This window comes from Anguilla rostrata, chromosome 4 (assembly GCF_018555375.3).
Source record: "Anguilla rostrata isolate EN2019 chromosome 4, ASM1855537v3, whole genome shotgun sequence".
Classification (NCBI taxonomy): Eukaryota; Metazoa; Chordata; class Actinopteri; order Anguilliformes; family Anguillidae; genus Anguilla; species Anguilla rostrata.
In genome coordinates, this window is record NC_057936.1 from 19,218,547 (window position 1) to 19,236,041 (window position 17,495).

At 40.6% G+C, this 17,495-nt stretch overlaps 1 protein-coding gene across 4 annotated transcripts in view; it reads right to left on the reverse strand.

Annotated features, from left to right (window-relative positions):
- The window catches only part of LOC135252726 (ankyrin repeat domain-containing protein 12-like), a 30,098-nt gene that overhangs the window by 7,982 nt on the left and 4,621 nt on the right, over window positions 1-17,495 (reverse strand). For 2 of the 4 annotated variants that reach the window (XR_010329465.1, XM_064331159.1), the window contains exons 2-7: window positions 4,750-4,863; window positions 2,562-2,712; window positions 1,746-1,814; window positions 1,335-1,481; window positions 909-1,112; window positions 333-475 (exon numbers count right to left, since the gene is read on the reverse strand). Coding sequence is in view for 3 of the 4 variants with exons in the window: in XM_064331159.1 (XP_064187229.1) it covers window positions 333-475; window positions 909-1,112; window positions 1,335-1,481; window positions 1,746-1,814; window positions 2,562-2,712; window positions 4,750-4,809 (774 nt within the window). In the remaining variant the exon portion in view is untranslated. The remainder of the gene's footprint in view (window positions 1-332; window positions 476-908; window positions 1,113-1,334; window positions 1,482-1,745; window positions 1,815-2,561; window positions 2,713-4,749; window positions 4,864-17,495) is intronic. The other 2 variants (XM_064331160.1, XM_064331161.1) reach the window with 2 other exon arrangements.

The window sequence follows — 17,495 nt, forward strand, 5'->3', positions numbered from 1 at the left end:
TTATAACTACCAATCAAATCATGTACTGTATTTGAGTATTCAGACCCAGCCTAAACACATACATATTTTCAGATATCCTTTTTTTTTTTTTTAATCAAAGGATATCAATCCTTTGATTTTAAAAAATGCAATGTGACATGGTTTTTTGTGACATGGTTAACTTTGATTTCAAGTGTTACACAGTGCTACATTAACCAGGGAGAAAGATCCATCGCCTCCGTCACTACATCAGTACCATTGAAATACATTGTTCAGTGAAACATCCGCAGGTTTAGAACTAATTTAACCCCCAGACATATTAGTGTAAAATTAAGTGAACAAGCTTGCTGTACCTCTTTATGTCCACTGCTGGATGCGTCATGCAGTGGAGTGTCATCATCCAGCCCCTGTGTGTTGACCTCTGCTCCAGTGGCAATCAAAACCTTCGCAACATCATAGTGACCTAAGTTGCATGCTTCATGGAGTGGAGTCCAGCCTAGGAAACAAAAGGATTCACTTCAATGATACAATGGATTTCTGGTCACACCTTTAATATAAAGTGGCATCATAAAATACCTAATGAATTATTAAACTGCATTGTTGCTCATTAGTAAACTTATGCAAATTAAACAATTGTATTAAATCTGGCCAGTGAGAGCTCCACACAAGGTTACAATATGAAATGGAAAATCTATCAGAGAATTTGACTGTTTATTTTAAAACATAACATGCCAATGGTACAGTTATTATGGAGAAGCCAACTGAATTTAGGCTAATCCAGAATTGAGTAAGTGCCTCTTATTATTAAACTGGCATTCCTCAAGGTTACTTGAGGAACAAAGATACACAAAGAGATAAAATATACAATCTATATCTGCCAGTTTTATTTCTCATCCAAACATTCAGCCAGTGAAAAGCTGCAGCCTCACCTGCAAAGTCTTTGACATTAACATCAGCCCCCAGACGGATGAGCTCCTTGACTTGTTTGACATCCCCCCGGATGGCAGCCATGTGTAGAGCAGTCTCGCCTCTCTCATTCCTCTTATTAATCTTATCCTTCTGCCTAGATGTCGTAGAGCTGGAGATCTTCTTCTGTACTGGTGCCGCTTGTGAGGGGTGATTGGGGGTGGAGTCTGAGGTCAAAAGGCACAAAAAGCAACTGTTAGCCACCACCCTAATTTTCACAATAAAGAGCCAAGGAGATGTGATATGCATTAGAAGCCTATTTCAGTGTTTCAAAAAGCGATATGTGTTTGAAGCCTGGAAAGATTATGGCTTTGTGAGGAGCACTGATGTGTGTCTGAGGCCTAGAGATTTCAGCATCAGTAACTGGTAGTAGTTTGTAGAAGCAGAACCTGGGCTATTGTCTCTTGCAGTCATCTGCATTAGAAGTGCCATCTGTTTCCGCTCCGACAACGGATACCCAAACAGAATGTTCACTGGAGTCGACTTCTTGCTTCCCGTTTCCTTCTTCACTTTCTTCTTTTCTGGACCTTCTTTATCTGTTAAAATAACATTGGAGATTCAGGCAGATCCCTTGAGTGAGAAACACAATAAAAAAAATATTTTCTTCCCCTCCAAATCACACACTGCGGATCGCCACAGTCCCTCTGCAGTCAAAAGAACATCCCGGGAGACCCTCCCCCCTTTTAATCACCTTACACTATCAACAAGCGGGTTTGAGACAGAGCTGCAGATGCGTGTGCCTATAAAGCAAAAAGCGCAGGTTGGCTGAGAGGGGGATTCTGGGAAACAGGCACTTTTACCTGCGTAAATCCTGCAGGGAGGGCTAAATCTTTCCCCCCAGGTTTCACTCGAGTGTCCTGGGTCTGAATCTACAGCGTAAGCATAGACATTGGGAAAAGGGACGAGAGTAGGGAAGGAAAGCACTGTGTTAAGATGCGGACTGAGAATAATGACATAGACTGGGAAGCGCAGGAAGGTCCAGGGCAATATTCCACTGGTATCAGAAACAAAAGCTTGAAGAAAAGCCAGAAATGCGCTCAGGATTTCAGACTGGCCAGTCCAAACATGTCCTGGAGATGTCTTGTGTAGCATAAATGCGTATATTTATTTTTAGAGATATGATGTTTTCATATCTTGTTTGAATGCTTTTTTTGGTATTTGATAAAAGTTTGTGTGCTCTCAGCTTCTCAAAATAGATAACTTAAACTCCTAGTCGCAAGAGACACATGCAACTAGGCGATAATACAATAATATCAAGACCTACCTTTTTTATCTAAAATTTTAACTTAGCCAAACAATGTGATACATAATTAAAATATACTGACTATTAACAAGTTTCTGACAGGACATGTTTCGTACAGGGGCTGCAAACAAATCAGGGCTAATGAGCAAGCAAATGTGGTACAGGCAAAACTGTTCCAAAACTTTCATCATCAAGAAACATGTTTTACTGTCCCACAAATATAAATATTTTATGTTTAAGTGGCAAAGGTGTGAAACAATATTAGATACAAAGAGATTAAAGAGTAGAAAGGTATGAAGCTAGAGCATCGGGCAGTACTGTAGTCAGCCACAGGGGGCAGTCTAAACACATGGCAGAGAAGCAGCAGGATTACCGGTGTCAGAGTCCCGCTCCTCGTTCCTCTGCGGGCTGAGGGTGAAGGTAAGCTTGCGTTTCATGGAAGACTTCGGCTTCATCTCCGTCTCCAACAACTCACACCGGTCCAACTTAGGAGTCTTGGTGAAGGAAGAAATTTTATCTTTGCTCTGGAAGAATGAAAATAAAAATATATGGAACAGATATATACAACTTATACAAAGACTGAGACATACACCATAGAAAGGACTTACATGATGCCAAAGTATGTAATGTTCAGGCTTACATATCACGGCAACATCAAATCGCAAGCTTCAATTTAAATGATTGTATGTGACAAAGGGCACCCTGCTTCTGAAAAGCGCAGATGACAGAAGATGGATACAGCCAATACAGATTTCTCTGAAGTTATTACTCAGTGTCTTCCCAGTAACAACGTGTGTCATGTCCAATCAAAAGGTTAGCGCACTCAATACGTGGAATGGAAATTCATTTCTGTAGTGTTTGAGACTTAAAATGTTACAGTGTTTATCTTAGGACTTGACCATGGTGGAGAAATGATATCAAGAGTACTATATTCTGTTATATTTTATAAATGAATCTGGCTATATTATGTGTGTATAAATAACATAGTTATGGTCAATTGCATTTCAATTAAGTCAGTTCAAGAAATGAACTGAAATCCAATTAACTAAAAAAATCTTTATAGAACATTATTTTTCAGTCAGATCAGGAAATTAATTTGCTGAATTGACTGAAGTGATAAGAAGTTGACCCCAAACCTGATAGGCCTAAATCATACGGTATGCTACATTGCCTAAATATAAATTTCACATATATTCAACAGTTAAAACAATTACAGTAATTATAAGACCACTTATACTGGGGGATCTCAAATTTCAAATCTTGGAGGGTTTCCCTGCCTGCTGGTTTTTGATGTGTTCCTGCACTTAAGTGCTTAAGTCAATGATTGGCTAAAGAGTATGCACACTTTGTTTTGAAAGCCTAAATTGGCTGCTGATTGAAAGAAGTCACATAAAACCAGCAGAGACTGCAGTCCTACAGGCCCCTGGCTTATACTCTGTCTACTTTTGTACTTTTTAAATGTAAATGCCTTCTCCAACAGGCCAGGGTCACAACGAATAAAGGCCACAGTCCATGGTCCAAACCCGCAAATTAAATGGATTCGGTAGCCAGCGTTGTCCTGTAGCTAAGGTGGCCTGGCACGCCTTGTGCAAACACACTTGATGGAACCCTGCAACCGACTGTTTAGGGCAAAGTACTTCTCACGGCATGATAAGCTAAAAATATCAAATCATTCTGGCCATGTTACATGCTGACCACTTTATTATGGGCCTCTGGATCCTCTACATGTTGTCTATTGAGTTTCAGGTGTTTATGCCCCAGAAAATCTCTGCTGACCAACAGGAATGGATGCAAAATGTCACAGAAGATTTTGAGCGAATGAGTGAAACAGAATTTGTGGAAGGCAAATGAAACCCATTTGGAATACATATGAATTACAGTACAAAAGTTATGTGCCTCTACAGCACCACTCCCATTTAAAATTTCATTTCAGCTTGCTCAGCAGCAAAAGGCCACCCCACTGATTCGTATATAAATAAAGGCTGGGAGACAGGTCTGAATTCCAGATTGGGCGGGGACACTGCCGTATTAACTTTGAGAAAAATGTTTCCCCCACAACTCCCTCCATCATGATACAGTTGGGTTAATGGTTAACAGAACTGGTAAAACTGTAAGTACTGTAGGCTGCCCTGGGTAAAGGCATCAGCATAGCACATAGGCTACCGAAAGGTCCCAACCTGGGCCCCGAGTGGCACCGCTGTGCAATAGTGACTCCCGTGGTCATCGGGACACCTGGTATCTGCGCGTGCCAGCTGTGCCAACTGTGCAGTCCAGTCGCTGCCAAACTCCACAGGTGAACTGCAGAGGTAAACTAAGCAGCGGTTGGCTACGCGTGTAACACACGTTGATCCAAAAATAAGAGAGAGCAGTGCAGCAATGGGACTTAGAAATTAATTCTAAATTAGGAGAGACAATGACGGGCCTGAAAGTTTATATAAATATATTTATTAACCAAGTAACCAAGAAAATGCTATATGAGACCTGCTGGCTGAACTCAGTACTGAGGCTGTGTCCCTTGGCTCCAGACGTTTGAGTGTAAAGCACAGCTGGCAGGTGCCTACCTTCTTCCCTGTTTGTTTTTCCACCATGGTGCCGCCTCCGTCGGTCCCAGGTTTGGCCATGGTACAGCTGGTGACTAGCCGCGGCGGCTAGTCCCCGGAGTGCTCATCATGAGTCTGCAAAGTAAACCCCGCTTTAGCGCTGTGTCATCATGCGTGTTTGGTTACCGCGCACGATGTGTCATAGGCCTATATGTGCCTTGTTTCTTACAACCAAGATGCTGAAAGGCAAGCAGCTGGTTAGTGCATTTGTCCAAGTAATCGCTCACGCGGAAGGCTTGTGTGCCATCTGAAACCAATGTCTCATTACTTGACAGTTTTGCAGCAGGCTTATTTCACTTCTTGATTATCATGGACAGTTTAATGCAGTTTGGACAACTACATCTGGGAGCCATGTGAAGAACTGAAAGCCACAAAATCACATTTTAATTTTATCAGTTGAGCAATACTCTGCATTTTACTCCCGCAAAGTCAAAGCAAAACCCAACGCAACCCCTTCTTCAACCGAAAACAGTTGTCTTTGATTTTGATAAGAAAAGCTAATAATTTACTTGCCAATTCTGCCTTCAATCAATCTTTCATTGCTGGATGTGGAATGCCATGGACAAATATATAAATTCAATAAAAAATATTTTGCCCCAAAAAGGGTGCTATTACTAGCTTGGTAGTTCTTTTTTTTGTTCATTTTGACTCCCCAAAGATTCCCCTTTCATCTTTCAGGCAGAAAGTGCAAAGAGAGTGTAGGCCTGCTTCTACTCATATACAGAATGAAACAATGGGTACGAAGTAGAAACAATCTGTTTTTTGGAAGATTAACTACTATGGCAGCCTTGTGTCAACCCCAAAGCAGTCAAACACTTTGATGTTATCCCAACAGTTCAGCATAATTATATTCACTAAACAAAGAATTAAAGCCTAAAAGTGCAGATTGCAGCTTTCGTGCTGAAGCGGGAATGATAATGTTCAGCTCCTTGGAAAGAGAGAGACAGAGCGAGAGAGAGAGTGAGAGAGAGCAGGCGCCAGTCTGCAGGCCGTAGTTACTGTACACACTCAGTACAGTCTGGGTGATTGCACTGCAGAAGCAGACTGAAGCACTGCTACAAAGGTCCAAATGCTCTCCTAGCAACCAGGTTTTAAACCAAACTTCATCCAGGTCTTTTTTATTGCAAGGTTTCACGTTTCACCATCTCGTCACTGGACAGAGACAAAGCATGCGCTGTTAAAATGAAGATGTGCTTTTAAAACTCCAATAAACCTGCTAATAAACCTGTAGCGACTTCCCTGTCAGACTTGCAAAGAAACCTTTCATGGCACAGCAGTAGCTAGACGAGTGATTTCGAAGGTAAAACAGCCTTAATTCTATCAACCGCTAAAAGCTGGATATCGTTGCTGTTATGAAACGAACCAGCTGGTGACCGCACACAGATGGTATTCTTCTGTTACATATGGCATGTGGCTTTTTTCTGCAGGCTCGCTGTCCTCTGTTTAACCCAGGAACCCCATGTGATCAGTCTGCACCAATCAGGTGTGCGTGTGGTCTGAGTGCCTTTTAGCCCAACATGATTATGAAAAATAGATTTTAAAAGTACACATCAGTCTGATTAATCTGCACCGCTACAGCCTTCCCTATAAAATAGACCAATGTTCTGCAAACCCATTAACACCCTCTGAAACTATCCTGTATTGCCTACATTCATCTGCCAATACCGACATAACAGTCTAACTAGAGACACCAAGTTAAGTGCTAGGGGTAATACAATAGCCTAATTCAAATGGTTAAATAACCATTCCAACTATGTCCACCTTCATAGTATATACTGGCTTAATGGAGTTTTCAACAAAGAGAATCATACTCCACAAATTACTTGCAAGTACAGTAAAGAGACAGAAGTAATGCAATATGGAAGCAAAAGGAAAGAAAACATGGCTTTATGCCCACTTTAGACAGTCTACTGTTCAGAAAAAGCTATCTTGCCAGATATCTGTATTTTCTACCTGAGCCTCTGGCTCCCTTCAAGCACAACACTACCGAGCTCTCTGGGCACTGACAGATTTCACAGCCTCTGTACTGTCGTCCCATGTCTATCTCAAACTCTTTATGCTTTCCCCCATCTGAATAAAGTTGTTTTAAAAAAAAAAAAAAAAAACAACGAAGGCAGACTGGTTGCTCCCTAAAGTGTAAAAATAAATCACAACATTTACAGAACTCCATCGGTGAATATTTAATTTGAAGAGCAGTGAAAATCCAAGCTCTCCAAAATCATTGGAGAGTAAAAGCAAGCAAGTACAACATCAATCTCACAACTATTTGCAAGGAAAATCCATCATACATTTACTTCAGTTGGGCTAGCCAATATGCTATCAAATCGGAGCATTGGCATCTCCAAAATGAGCCTTCATACATATCCTACAAGTCCCAAAGGGCCGTGCGTGAGATGTGCCATCCTCCGGTGCAGTAACTGCACAGCTCAGCTGGTGGACTGTACGCTGAAAAGCAGCCGCAGCTGGATGCTTTTCAGAGCCACATACTCGTACTTCCACGGCTGTTTAAAAAAGAAATTACATCTCACAAGGGAGGCACGAGTGCTGCTCTATACCTTCTTATCTGTGAGTCAATCCTTACTTAAGACTGAAGCACAAGGCTCATTCGGTCAGCAGTTCAGAGCACAACGAATGCATTAGCTACATAGTGGCATTTCAGCAGCACATCCGTATTAATTTCTGCATGCCCATTTCTGCATGCACTTGAGGCTCTATCAAGAACATCTCCACATGACATTACCAAAAAGGCAGAAGAGTGTCTTTGTGAGGTTATGACGAGGAGTTTACACAAGCTTTTCCATTATGCTTGTGGACAGTCATCTGCCTGGGGGAAGTTGGGACTACTAACCGATGATCGATTATTCGTCATGACACATTTGTCTCGATCATCCATAAAGATTAATATCTAATCTAATAATTATATTTTGAATAGCTTAATGTTTCCTCTTTCGGAAAAAAATCTGTTGGTTCTGTTTCGTAGAAAACGTAATGATTTAAATAGACCACCAGATAGAGGTCTATATTTTAAACTCCTGAGATAAGCTTGGACATGTACGTCCGGGAACCGGTGCAATATACAGTCAGTAACGCGTCACAGGCAGAGAGGGGGACAATAATAGTGTCTGTCACTGCTAGGGACCAACCGTAGATCAAGCTAGATATCACTGCAGTTTTATTACAATGTCAGCAAATTACACTGATTTGTTGTTTCACAAATATCAGCAAATATATTTTCACAAATAAACCAAATAGTCCTTATGTGGTTACAGAATGGACGAATGGTCCAACTCAGTGGCCAAGAGGTACCATATCATTCCCAAACATCTTCTATCCCATTGAATCCCCCAATAAGGAACCTTGTCAACTATTATGATCCATGACCAAAAAAAGGAAACTAATGTTAGCTAGCTGCAAATGGTTTCACAGTGAACATTCGATTACAGAAGCAACGTTAACGATGTCATTTTGAGGACTACTGCCCTGAGCTGTTGCTAGCCACGGATTACTTAGCAACAAATTAAAAGGGCAAATTCGGGTTTTAAAATATATTTGCCATGCAGTTAGTCATACAGCAGCCTCTTGGCATTTAGAAATTGTAGTGTTTTTAATATATTGCTAGATTTGGTTGTAATTTAAAGACATAAACCTGACCGCTTCATTGACTTCCAATGGAAACCCAAATTTCCCCCCTTGGGAGTTGCATCTAGACTATTTCAAGTACGTAATCAAGATGTTTACCACTAGATGTTCCCAGATGTTCCATTTGTCTAGCCTAGGTCTATGCCTTGCCTATATCCTGTTGGTGAGATGAAATAATGATCTATCCGTGGGATTATTACAATAAGATTTAGTAAATGCGACAAAGCATCTTTCATTTATTATTACACACATGAAGTCATTGAGCTACTATCATACTGTTTTAACAGACAATGTAAGTGTAGCAAGCAGAAAGAAGAGACGTTAATTCTCTGTGTTGTGTTCATTGCGTTGCCTAAATTTAACAGCCATCTAAACCAATATCGTTCTATTTCATCCAATGCTTTTTCAATGTGGATGAAAGGAAACCCATTCACAAAGCTTTTCCTGGAGTCAGGAAAACTAGTCTTTTGCCTCACTGTCATTTTTATTGGTGAGCTTTCATCAAAATTAATCAATCAAAATAATTATTGTAAATTTGCATCCCTAGTGGGAAGTGAATTTGAGTTCAGCATGGTGCTTATCTGTCATGTGACAACAGCACTGAGCAGCCTCACACTCGTGACATTAGGCTGCGAGGATTGGTAGCAGAGCAGACTGTGGAAGTGCTGCCGTCGTGCGATTTTTCACTCCTGACTCAGGGGAATGGATATACGACGTGACGGTGAAAGACTGGTGCGTTGGCCAGTGGCCTCCGGTGCTTTCGCCGTGCAAGAAGAAGCGTACCGCAGCTGACAGAGGCATGTGCACACTCCAGCACTGAACTGCGTCAAGAGTTGATAACACCGCAACTGGGCACATCAAATTAATATCAAATCTACAAGCGTGAAAGAAAGAAGGGCAAGAGAGAGCAAGAGAAACAGAAGGGTGAGACAGAGAGAAGGGCAAGAGAGAGAGAGAGAAACAAGGGCGAGAGAGAGAAAAAGAGAAGGGCAAGAAAGAGCGAGGGGCGAGAGAGAGAAAGGGAGAAGGGTGCGAGAGAGACGGAGAGAAGGGCGAGGCGAGCAGAGGGAGCTGAGAGATGCCGGGGGGTGCAGTAACCCAATCCCCCTGACTGTGCAGAGAGGAGGAGGGCAGAGCTATGGATAGCACAGCGCACAGCACGCCCCACTAGAGAGCGTGCGGCACGGGAGACGGGCCACAGAGGCCTGTGCAGCACATCAGGCAACCGCACCTCAAGCTGGGAGGGCACAAAGGGCAACGGCACACAAACTCAGACACCTCGCCACCCTTCACTAGCCTACACACAAAACAAATTGTGCTGCTTATTTTACGTGCATTATTCAGGAGGTATCTTGCTATACCCAGAGGGCTATTGATTTTCCTAATTTAATTTTCCATCCTTAACACCACCATAGAATATCAAGTTGCGAGCAGGCCTTACCCAGCATACTGTGTACAGTTTTCCATGTCCATGCAGCTCCTCAATTAATTTAAGGTACAACAATATTGAATTCCATGGACAAACATCCAGGATACCAGGATACATTATTAACATTAAAAGTACTTTTTAAAAGAAACCATCTACTCCAACTCAGAACAAACAGGACAAATCTTTAAGTTGAAGGGTTACTCACAAAATACCTTATTATGACCACCTATATTGCTTAAACCAGTCTTTCAGTCTTTTCAGTTCCATGACTTCCATGGCCAATAGAGCGTCAAGAAGTACCGCCCTCAATCAACTAGGAAGAGACGAGACACTTTGGGCCGGACCATCACACTTGACCATCCCATTGACTGGCCAGTTTCATAAAACAGCTATCAATTACCATTCTGCATGTGTGCACCATATTCCACCAGGAAGGTCAAAAAAGATTTCATTCATAGCCAATAGTGTCACAGGCTGCACTGCTGATGAGTTCACTAGTGTTGTTTGCACCATCTCGTTCTGCTGCGTCAATGAATGTTACAGAGCAATACGCCCGTGCGATCATCTGAGCTGTGCACAGCTACCACATGGCCGCATTCTCACAGCTGAGGTACTGTGTGGCGGACTGCTGCGACCTACCTATGCACAGAAATGAATCATGCAGAAAAAAGAAGATCACAAGGATGCCGTAAATTGTCTGTCCGATCTTGGAAAGTGTGAGTCACTTCGACTAAGACCGATGAACTGTGCTTGGCTGAAATTCCTGAGAACTTATGTGTAATCCTTGAAAATCAGAGAGAACAGACAACAGTGCCCTACATTAATTCTCAAATACTGGAACCAAAAAAGTGCTCCTGCACTCTCTAGTAAGCAAAGTATCTTAGTATGTTTTCTGTGACCTCTTTACCCGTCTCACTGACAAACGAGACGCTTCTGGAAACGTCTCTCTCTAAAACGTTGGCTGTCAGAAATGCCAATTCATCACGTTGACAACAAATAAATAATCAATGTCCAAAGTCTGTATACCTTATTCATAGGGGAGAACAGGCAGGCAGACAGATGACTGCAGCATCAGCCAATAGTTAACTGGTGTAAATAATTTGATGAGGACTGTAAGAGTAAAGACGATGCATTGAGAATTCTGAAACATGGGGGCCTCCGGGTGGCTCACTCTGTAAAGACACTCATTCCAAAGCAAACGTGAGCAGCCACACCCGAGCCGAACAGCACATCTCATTCAACAACGAGAGATCTTGTTGAGCTGCTCAATAGTAGAATCATGTGTGCCTTAGGGTTGAAAACCTATAGGATGGCAGACCTGTAGGAACAGTGTTGGATAGCCCTGTTGTACAGGATCCCAGGATTCTCTCCTTAAAACTGCTATTTCGTGTTTTTTGAAAAATGTATCTTAGTCTAATAAACAGTTTTTATTTTATAAACTGACAGTTACAGGTGCAGCTCGCATCTCTGGGCTCAGATCAAAGAAACACACAATCACCTACAGCTGCATCACACTGCAAATAGTAGAAGTTACTCAGACAATTCCACAAACCGATTTTACATGTTATAGAACTCACAACTGAATGGGTAATGAACAACATGAATGTTGCGGACAGTAAGGCAAGCAGCGTGACAACTGAGACATCTTTTAAGCTACCAAGCACAGAACCATCGTAGTACTGAACTATGGCCGAATTTCGTGTTTTTCAACAAAAGGCCAGAGCTGGTATTGAATATAACAATTTATGTTTGAAATGCCTCTCATAATCACAGCCAGGAAGAAAGAGTGATGGAACCATAGATATGTATATTTAACTAGACAGGTAGGCACAGCTTCAGCTAACCTAAGCTTGTGAAGTCCCAGAAGTAAGCCTGTACTGCACATGCTGAGGGATAAACATTGGAGCTCCCATTAAAATGAATGGGAAATATCAGACTTTTGAAGGCACAAGAAACTTCCCCGATGGCATTCTGAAACTAGATTAATGATTGTTACGTTTCATATGAAAAGCAGACTGTAAAAATATTTAAGAAGAAATAAAATATGTAGCCTACATTTTAATAAATATCTTCCCAAGACTTCTTGACTGAAAGAACCAGAACCTTGTTTCACATACTGCTACACATGATGAAATTTATGATCACAAAAATTGACTGATTGATGAGCTTTTATTTAATAGTTAAATAAACTCGGCTTTCTACATTGAATTCAATGGTCAGCAAGCTCTTTTGCCCTCAACATGCGCAGTAGAGGCTGTTTGTCGTTACTTCCTAGGCTTCACCACCTGACTCATCTTACCCTCTCCAGTTCCTAAGTATGCTCTATGGATGGAATAAACATTAACCTACATGGTGCATATGGCCTTCAGAGCTAGATTTACTCAGTTAGTTAATAAGCAAACAGGGAACAGGGAGCTTTTTATAAGCCTACATGAAGCTATGTTTATTTGTGTAATGAATTATGTAGCCTGTAAGCAGTTAGATACTGCAAGAAAATGCTTGTCCAATTTTCTGAAATTGGACAAGCATCTCTTGATGGTTAGATCACACGGGGCAGAAATAATACATACAGTAAAGTGCTCATTTTGGGGTTTCAGTGTGTTGCAACCTGAATGCAAACCTTGCTGAATCCTTTGGTAGTTCATATACAGGTTTGGGAAATGTAACCTAATCCATGAGGATTTGTGATTCTATCTGGCAACAGTTATTTCAATGTTCTTTTAAGCTACTGAAAATATTTCAGATTTTTCAACATTAAGTAAGTGCCCACAGCTGAAATGATCTGCTATGCAGTTTTTTGAAAATATCCATACGGAAAATTTCAGTCTACTGTTAGGCTAGATAAACGCAACACATAGGCTAGGTCTTAATAATAATAATGCCACCTATGGGCTATAAGTGTTATGGTTAAAATATAAGGTTATGCTCAGGCCTATTCTGTAAGTTATTGTGGCCACTGTAAGTATTTTTTATTTTCTATTACCATATCAATTAGGCCAATTGATTAAAATAGTATTTTTGGTTTTCAGTGTGCAACACTGAAAATTGCAAAACAATAGCAAATAGAATTCACACTCAAAGAGAAATGTCTATCTTTGAATGCTTTCACTTAGCTACTCAATGAATCCTCTCCTATAGTCGGAGAATGCTGGAATGCTGAGTCACCTGACTGCTACTGTTAGGTAGTAAACAAAGTAGCACATGTACTGCAGATTGGACTGTGAGCATGCGGAAGGGACCGTATCAGTACAAGTAAACCACCAGAGTGATTGTCAAATCAATGAATGGGACCCCAATGACCCCCTGAAACCTTGCATACATGTCAGGAACAATGCTTATTGTACAATGCACCATTTCTGGCACATTTTTAAAGTGTAGGTCTGCATTAATTTTGGCAGCATGTTATCATGAATCTCTCACCTGTGACCTACTTCAACATACTATAATACAGGCCTCTACAGTGCTCCCATGTTTGGAGCATTTGCTCCTGAAAAGTGATGTATGCTAACTGAAAAAATTATTTAGGAACACATCTACTAATTGTGTGTAATTAGTGTACTCCTAAATTGTCCATGTTTGGGAGGAGCCCTGTAATATATAATTATGCTTTGAAAATCCCATTAAAATAAATGTGAAGTATGTATCCTTTAAGCAAATACTGGATGGACTGTCATCAGAAGTGTGCACTGAACTCACGTGGACTGCCTGACAAGACAATTGGCAGCACCCGCAAGCAAAAAATTCAGAGAAAAATGCACTGAACAGCAGCACTCCTCCAAACTCTATGGGTGGAATTAAGTTGTCAAATAAATAACCTGCGATTACTCTTAATGACCACTTGGTATTTAAAACAACTTTCCATTTACGAACTATGAAGGCCACAGTCAACAAAAGTTTTAAATAAAAATTACCTTCGAGCCAAGATCCCTAAAGACCTATTGTGAGCTAACTCTGGCTATTTGATAAATTGATTTTGATTGCAATGCATGCAAATTGAACCCCTCCCCAAATGTAAAACATTATATTTGAATATTTTAAATAAAACCACAAACATCTAAATATAAATACAGAACCTCTGAGGAGAAAAAGGGGACACTGTGCTGCCCTTCAACCTAAAAAGACTAGGTTCATGCCGGTTTACCATACATGCCTTCAGTCAGCCATTTCTAAATTATTCCAATTATTAAGAGGCTTACAAAGCAAACTTTTCGAAAAATGATTTTTTTTGGGAAGATCTAACAAAAAGAGTAAGTCGATCTGAGTAAATCTTGCTTTCTGTAAACTGGTATGAATGATGCTTTGATGGAGAAAGAAACTAAACACCATTTAGAAGAAATGACTCATAACTAAGCAGATTCTCTGTGAGAAACAGCTAACTTACAATTTACAAAAGCTGAATGAGTCAGGCCTTGACTTGCTAATAATACAAAATAAAGTTGCCATTTCAGAAAGAAATAATTTATGTAAAAATAGTTCACATGATTTCCTAAGACTAGGCCGTAAATAATTATAAGTTGCTGTCATGTGACCAAATTATGGTACTTATATGCCTCAAACTCCCTAGCTGCCTACTACCTACCAGCACAAGCAGTGACCCATTATAGTATGTTGCAGTCTACCAAATTAAGCTGGCAGAGCAGCAATAATATACCAAAATGAATCATACAAATACACAACGCTGCTTTTCTCATCCACAGGTCTGTCTACAAGACAGTAGGCAGGTAAAGATTAGAGACCTATTACAGCTCTCGACAAGAGGACCAAACAGTAACACAACCTTAATAAGCATGATGTTTTATTATAATGGAAAAAGTGTGCATCCATTATAATGCTTTCCATTCATAACCTGTCCTACGCACAATACCTTGCAAGAGGCCTGATTCAAGTTTTATTCTTAGAGTGAATTATTTTTTTCTCTTTTGTCCAAGAGCGATAAAATGTTACGAGTCCGCATCCAGGAGCAAAGAATGTTATAAAAGGACCCCCTTAGGCTTTACAGTGAAGTGCCCAATATGAATCCTCCCGTACTTCCATTAATCATATCTTGCCTGACAAGCCACTGGCAGGGAATTATAACAGCGTAATATTTTTAACAAAAATAGACACCCATTAATCACTGAACTGACAACAATGTGAAGCTGCGTGAACAGACTGAACACACATGCCTTTCATATTTTAACCCAGTAATCCATCATTGTTTTCACTACACGTAGCCAAACTTATGCAATGTAACTGTGTATGAAAGAACAACTGAACATATCAAAACAGTGCACCCTGGCAAATAGTAAATCTGGAATTAGTGCATGAATTATGTTCTAATGAGAACAGTGTATTTTTTATGGCAACAATTTGCTTTCTTTGCAATTTGAACCTAGGAATGGTCACCTACTCTAGTCTGCAGTCTGTCTGCAGTGCCTGACCTCTGCTGCACTGTGGAGTGCTCACAGGAAGTGCTTGGGATGACAACAAACCCACATTCTAATGCTAGCGTGCACATGCAGGGCTGTGCAATCATCAGGCTCCGCTGCCACCTGCCAGTACGCACGCACGCACACACACACACACACACACACACGTGCGCACACGCACACACGCTCACACTCTCACACACACACACGCACACACACACGCGCACACACACACACACAATGTGAATTTGTGGTCCGCTTCCTGGAATACTTCTAGGGCACACAAACACAGAAAACACACTAAAAAGCGAAAGGCTGCACATTTTTAGCCCTCAAGCCCTGGGATTAATTTTGGGAGTTGGAAAGGATGCCTCCCACCTTATGTTCTGTGTCAACCTGTGGTCATCAAGGCAAGGTTTGACATTAGTGTTGCTGGGAAATGAGCAGAGCATTCAGGAACGGTGGTACTGATAACAACCAGCAACACAGTTGTATTGCAAAATAACCTCATTTTCATGCATTCCTTAATCAAAAGTTCAAACATTTCAGACTGTAGTACATTTGCACTGGCCAACCAAACCATGACAGTGCATCATAGCAGGGAATAATATGCGCTAAGTCACTTCCAAAACTGCCACCTTCAGAGACGCCTACAATCGTAGCACAATTTACCGCCAATGGTGAGGTGTAGCAGCATCTAACTAATTATTTCAGGCATTAATGTAAAAGGGCCATTTTTACAGCCCCTTCCAACGTCATATCCTCGGGCCCTATGAAGGACTTTGAGAGCTGTAACTTTATTATGCACTCCCATTCCTAATGCCCAAGTCATGACTGATAAGAAATAATACCGGTTACATATTTTCAGCAGATATGATAAAAACCCGTTGGAATAGGATACAGCAACCAGAACGACCCATTACCTGGCCTGTTGGGCCATTTAATTTTACTTCACAAACAAACAGATGAATTATTCAGACCAGGAGACACCTGTGGTTTGAAAATATGTCCCAGAACTAAACATATGTATCCTTTACCTCTCAAAATTGTGGGTCAACAGCTGTTGCAAAGTATACATCTTTAACTATCTGCAAACAGCAACTGCACTCTGCACTCTCATGTTGCAAACATTGTGCAAAAACAAAACACAACCTGCAACCGGCAAGACCTACAAGTAAGCCTGATGAATTTAAAATGATAAAGTCGTCAAGGAAACTTTGAGGATATAACTGAAGTAATCTGGTGAATGTACCCAAAGCCCATTAAAATTATCACAAGAAATGTAAATTGACATTTTCAACAAGAAAAATGAACAAAACTTTTAAAAATATAAACAAGTCTGAGTTTAGGTTCCTAAAATGAAAATACAAATTCAGCACCCAAATGAAGTATCCATACATTTTAAGCTGCATTGCTATTGTATCCCTGTAACATGTAGCCTATTTTAAGCAACCATATGTGTGGAAATTTAGTATTAGGCAGGTTATTGAAGGGTTTTTTTCTTAGACAATTTGAATGTAACAACATCAAGTTTAGCCGATGTAAATGACTGCAAAATGTATTTAGGAAATGGGTACTGTTAATGAACATCTATCAAGAAATTACATTCAATGATAATTTGTCTCACAAATACAAAAAGTACTCTATCCCTGAAATAACAGGTTTTACATAAATAAATAACTAAAATAAGTGCTATGACTCAGTTAGATAATCAAAATGAGGACGATTTCACCAGCCCCAAAGCTCCCAGTCTAGTTCTTCAGAATTTCTGTAGGACTAGCCACTCAATATGTACCTAGCTAAACGATTAATAGTGAAAAAAGCTAAAGTGAGAAATTGTGCAGTGGCAAAGAATTTATTCGCCTAAATTAACTAGAAAGCCATGACCATCAGCAGTTCACAGGGATTCATCAAACAGTAGGCAGCTCATATTAAGACATAATGCTTGAATAAAATGTAGTGCTGTACGTTTCAAAAGCTATAACAATGTAGGAGTATGTGTCAAGCAATTAGAGCTAAGTGACATTTAAGAGGGGCTTTCCCTCATACATAGAAACAACATAGGCTGATGTTCCCCTTCCAAAAAGAGGAAGACTAAGTTTGTAATTCCACTAGAAAAAGCACAGAAACCATGCCACAGCAGAAAGGTTTCAACGCCTCCGTAAGAAACTACAAGCTCCCACTTCAAACAACAACTAGTATCAGAAAAGGGCTTCCTTGATGCATGTTTG